At 40.0% G+C, this 5,489-nt stretch overlaps 1 protein-coding gene across 1 annotated transcript; it reads left to right on the top strand.

Annotated features, from left to right (window-relative positions):
• Positions 1-610: 610 nt before the first annotated feature.
• Positions 611-5,227, top strand: LOC113282482. The gene is made up of 2 exons (XM_026531498.1): positions 611-2,029; positions 3,027-5,227. Exon 2 carries the CDS (start codon positions 3,385-3,387, stop codon positions 4,687-4,689), a length of 1,305 nt encoding a protein of 434 aa, XP_026387283.1. The 5' UTR covers positions 611-2,029; positions 3,027-3,384; the 3' UTR covers positions 4,690-5,227.
• Positions 5,228-5,489: the final 262 nt, after the last annotated feature.

Below are 5,489 nucleotides of genomic sequence, written 5' to 3'. Positions count from 1 at the left end.
TTGTCCGTACATGTTTGGCTTGGCTTCTTGACAACACACTGCTCTAAGCCTGACAAAAGCAACACTGTTTTTAACCCAACATTACCAGTATTTCTGTCATACGCATGGTTTGGTTGCATGCATTTTTTCCTCTCGTTTGTAACGTCGTAAACACTATATAAGGGAGGAGTCTTGAGCTCATTTCACACACCACAGAGAAACATCTCTTCTACTCTCCCTCTGTTTTTCTGTAAACATTTCTTCTACTGTTTTAAGTTCTGCCAAGCTCTAAGGGTACCCTCATTGTATGCTACATTGAGGGGTACTAACTGTAGTTGTATCCTGGAGGTGACTCGCCAACTGCTGTAACATCTCAGAGGAGTGGCAGGCGATATTGCCTTTAGGACAGCGTAGTTTACGTGCCTCTACATTCTCTGTGCAGCAACATCAACAACATTATTTTGAGCTAAGTATCCTCTTCTCAGTTACATTATTAGTACTTTCTCCAACATCAACAAGGCACTATGTTTACATGAGTTGCATGGCTGGTTCATAAGAAAGGCATTTTAAAGTCTGTATAATGGGATTAATAACTGATGTGTAGCCCGTTCAATGCAGAGAGGCCATAAATAGATAGTGGATTTCACCACCAAGACACTACACATGTGCAGGTGAAATGGAGAAAAATTAGGTCTCAATAAAGAGCCAAATTGAGCAGAGACGCAATATTCTTTTTTTTTGTCACCACTTAACAAACAAAGAAGGGGATCTGGTTGTTGTTGCCGTACCGTCGACCTAGCCAAGCAGCGGCGTTATAGCTGTTCACCATGGGTCAAGACCCCTACCTGAAGCCGAGAAGAAGGAAGAAGCGGGCATCAGTTGGTGGTCGATACAGATTCATGAAATCAGTCATGAAATTCAGTTGAACAGGGAAGAGATTGAGTTGTTAACATCACGGATTCTGTTGGGTGTTTGGGTGAAACAGTGGTTCGATATTGTGAGTAGATTGTAGCTGAAGACTGCAAGTTGATTTGGGTTCGAAATGGATGAGGTTTTTATAGAGTTTTCAAGTTATAACACAGCGAAACAGAAACTGTTGCTGCTAGATGTCGTGAGATTTTTGAATAGGGTGTTGTTGCTGATACTTGAGTAATAAATGGATGAGAGACTGAACTATTTGGTGTTTTTTATTGTTATGGATGAATGGGTTTATTGTGATGTGAATTTGCAGGTATTTGGGTGAGTTTAGAAGCTGTAGGAGTTCACAGCTACAACAAGATGCGAATGGAGTACAACCTGTTCGAGTAAATGTCTGAACGATCTTTTCATCACCACCTCAAGCTCGGTTAAGCCTGTACAAGGGCTCTTGCTGGAATATGATGTTGCTGGTATGATTTTGGGGAGTTTATGATGGGTACTGGCAAGGGTAGATAGCTTTACTTGAAATCTACAAGGAGATGAGATGTAAGTGGACTGTTGGGGTCAGTTCTTGAGCTGAATTTCAGCTGCTGTTGTGACTTGCAGACGTGCTTGGGGGAGTTGGGACTAGATTCAGAAGCTGAGATAAACATGGGACTAATGGTTCGCCAGGGGTGAGGTCAAGTTCAGTGGAGAAGAAACAAGGGTTAAGAAAACAGTTGGGAGTCTGGGTGTTTGCCGTGACTGAATGATGAACTGTGTTGATGGGTTTGTATATGACAGCAGTGGCTCGAGTGTACAAGTTAGGGTCCGGTTCAATATGGCAGAGATTTTTATGAAGTTCAGGCAAGGCAGAGTTGAGTACAAGGGTTTTGGCAGTAGCTGGGACGTGACTTGGAGGCTACATGATATGGAGATGTGGGTACCAATTTGTCTTGATATTGGGTACAGTTGGATCCAGATTTGGAGGCCCGTAGGGTTGTGAATGTTGAGAATTTTGGGTGTTGATGCAGAATTACATGAGAAGAAAAGATATATAAGCGGGAGGAGAAAAACAACAAAAGACCTACCTTTCTTTTACCAGAAGAGCTTGCATGCACCTGTTCTACACAACAACTTGTTTGCTGCCTGGGTTTATTTTCAACCCTATTTCTTCTTTTTAAACAATCTTTTAAGCCATTGTTAAGAACTTATGACTATGAGTAACTAAACCTATCTTTGATTGAGGGTGATTTCAAAGCCCGAAATATGAACTCATGATTGATATGCAATAGCTCATTTTATCGCAAGTTTAGTTATTCTTTGATTTCTACCATGCTAATAATGCTTATGGATTGTTCCTTAATTGTTTAAGTTCGAAATTAAATAGTTATGTCACAATCTTATTGCTAGTTTAGATTTTTTTTGACCCGTAATTGTCTAGAGAATTAAACACAAGTAGCAATATGTGGGTATTGATGATGGGACTTTGTTAAGTACCCATATATAGAAATTGACACTAGTAGGTGATTCATGCTTTTGAGTTTATCACTAGGAGCAAACTTATCTCACAAAACTTAGAGCATTTGTTTAAGTCACACCTAGAGAGCGTACTTCTAGGAAACTTGGCAAGTAGAATCCGGCAGTCGAGCGCTTCCGTATCCGGTGAGTTTAAGAGATAATAACGGGATAGTTGAGCGTACTAATTATCCTAGGGTTGTTAGTAACAAGATAATGCAAAGAACGTGTTATATATCAATTTGGTTTGTGTTTTGTGGTCGAGAATGAATCCTTAATCAATCTCTTCTCATATTTGAATACAACTTTGTGATTTTCAGAATTTCTAGAACAAAAATCTTCTTTGCTATGAATATTTGCATAACAACTTTTGCTTCATACCTCCCTTGGGACGATTCTGCTTTCATTGTACTACTTGCTAGTGTAAAGAAAAGTAGAGAAATATTATTTGCGAGTTTGACACCTCATCAAAATTGGCGCCGTTGCCGGAGAGGCAGTGGCAAGTTTAGTTGTTATTTTTTTTATTCATAGTTGTTACTTTTGCTTTTATTTTCAATTTCAGTTTACTTATTCAATCTCTTAGAATCTGATCTTCATGTACTATTTCTTTGGTGAATACGTGGAGAGGGCAGACCAAGTCCAATTGGTATACGTCTTCGTTCGGGAACTTTGCTAAAAGACTTCATTCGAGTAGTGAACACTCCACTTCCTCCTAGTTCTACACCAAGTGAATTCTCGGACTCGGACAAAGAGGAAGACAACACAATGGGAGGTCGACCACCTGCTCCAAGAACACTCAAGGAGCTCACTTCTCCAAACATTGACCAGCAGCCTTTATGTATTCAGCTGAATTGAACCATTGAGTTGAAGCCGCAATTGATTCACTTTCTTCCCAAATTCAGATGTTTAGCGGGAGAGGATCCTAATCGTCACTTACAACAATTCCATCATGCTGTGACTAGTTTGAAGCAAGCAACTGCAGATGCCGATATGGCTATGATGACAACTTTTCCTTTCTCCCTTATAAATGCTGCAGGAGAGTGGTTCTTTTGCTTACCCACTGGAAGTATAACCACATGGAATAAAATGAAGAAGTTGTTCCTTGAGAAGTATTTTCCAGCATCAAAAGCAGTTGTGATTCGCAAAGAGATTTGTGGTATTAGACAAGTATCGGGAGAGACTCTCTATGAGTATTGGGAGCGCTACAAGAAGCTTTTAGCTAGCTGTCCACACCACCAAATCAGCGATCAACTTGTGATTCAATATTTCTATGAGGGGTTGCTTTCTAATGATAGAAATTTGATCGATGCCGCAAGTGGTGGTGCACTCACCAACAAAACCATTGTTGAAGCTACAAGCTTGTTAGAAAACATGGTTGCAAACACTCAACAATTCTACACTCGAGGTGAATCAGTGGTAAGGAAAGTGAATGAAGTTGGTGATTCTTCACATATGGAACAACGGATGGGTAACATGGAGAGGATGATGCAACAAATATCATCTGTCGTCATACCATCATCATACACCGAAGATGTTGAGCAAGCAAGTGCCATGTACCAAAATCAGCAAAGGCCAAGATATGATCCATATTCCAGCACATATAATCCGGGTTGGCGTGATCATCCTAATTTCAGCTACGCCAACAAACAAGCTGCAGTTTCTAATCCACCTTTCAATCAACAAGGTGGGTACCAATTCTTGCAAAGGCTGCAACAAGAAGCTCAAGGCATGAGTATAGATGATAAGTTGAATCTCATTCTCAACACATTGGCGCAAGATAAGCAAAAGTCAGAGATGGATATGAAGGACATCCGAACACAAATGGGTCAACTAGCTACTACCGTAAGCAAATTGGAAGCACAAGCAGCTGGAAAACTTCCTTTGCAACCATTGAATCCTAGGGAGACTGTCAATGCTATTGAGTTGCGAAGTGGGAAACAAATAGAGAAACCGGCAGCATCACCGGAGTCCCATGAACGTGATTTAGAGAAAGAAGTGGACGAAGCAGCCCCTAAAAAGGATGATTTGGTAACAAATTCTAACTCTAAACCTTTTGTTTCTACTTATGTTACTCCTCCACCTTTTCCTAGCAGGTTTGCAAAGTCAAATAAGGAGACGTTGGACAAAGAGATTTGGGAAATCTTTAAGAAGATCGAAGTGAACATTCCACTCATTGAGGCGATAAGGCAGGTTCCTCGCTATGCAAAGTTCTTGAAGGAATTGTGCACTAACAAGAACAAATTGACCGGTAATGAGGTAATGAGTGTGGGGGAGAGTGCTTCGGCATATCTTTAAAAGAAACTCCCACCTAAATTGAAAGACCCCGGTAGTTTTACTATACCTTGCACAATTGGTAAAACAGGGTTTACAAAAGCTTTGCTAGATTTAGGAGCATCTATTAGTGTCATGCCTGCTTCAATATATGAATCTTTAAATCTTGGTCCTCTCAAAAGTACCAGCATAGTTATTCAACTTGCCGATAGATCTAATGTCTACCCGAAAGGGGTTGTTGAAAATGTTTTTGTGCGGGTTAATGAGCTTATATTTCCTGTGGACTTCTATGTTCTTGATATGAGTGATGAAAACTCATCCTCGTCTACACCTTTGCTGTTGGGTAGACCATTTATGAGAACCGCTAGAACAAAGATAGATGTATTTGAAGGTTCCTTGACAATGGAATTTGATGGAGAGGTCATTCGCTTCAACATCTTTGAGGTGATGAGATACCCGAGTGATGTGCACTCATGTTTTGCCGTGGAGGAAACTGACGTTGGCTAAGAATGCAAGTGAGATGAAAGTCGGGCTGACGACTTTAAACCTAGCGCTAAATGGGAGGCAACCCGCCGGTTTTGTATCTTTATCTTTTTATTTTTAAGCATTTTATCTTTGTTTTTGCATATCATTTGCGGAATTTCCCACCTTGAACTTTACTTTGAATGACTAAATTTTACATTGAGGACAATGTAAAGTTTAAGTGTGGGGAGCATTTATATGTTTGTAGAGTTTGATGTCTTTAGTAAAAAAAAAATAGAAAGAAGAAAAAAAAAATTGCTTTATAAACTCCGAAATCTAGAAACTTGTGCCTTTAGGATGAC

The sequence above is a fragment of the Papaver somniferum genome, chromosome 5 (genome assembly GCF_003573695.1).
Source record: "Papaver somniferum cultivar HN1 chromosome 5, ASM357369v1, whole genome shotgun sequence".
NCBI lineage: Eukaryota > Viridiplantae > Streptophyta > Magnoliopsida > Ranunculales > Papaveraceae > Papaver > Papaver somniferum.
Note: the sequence above shows the minus strand (reverse complement) of the source record. Positions and strands in the feature narration are given on the sequence as shown.

Excerpts from the sequence above, each read along its gene's own strand:
- LOC113282482 (XM_026531498.1), top strand. The coding sequence starts at position 3,385 with ATGGCTATGATGACAACTTTTCCTTTCTCCCTTATAAATGCTGCAGGA.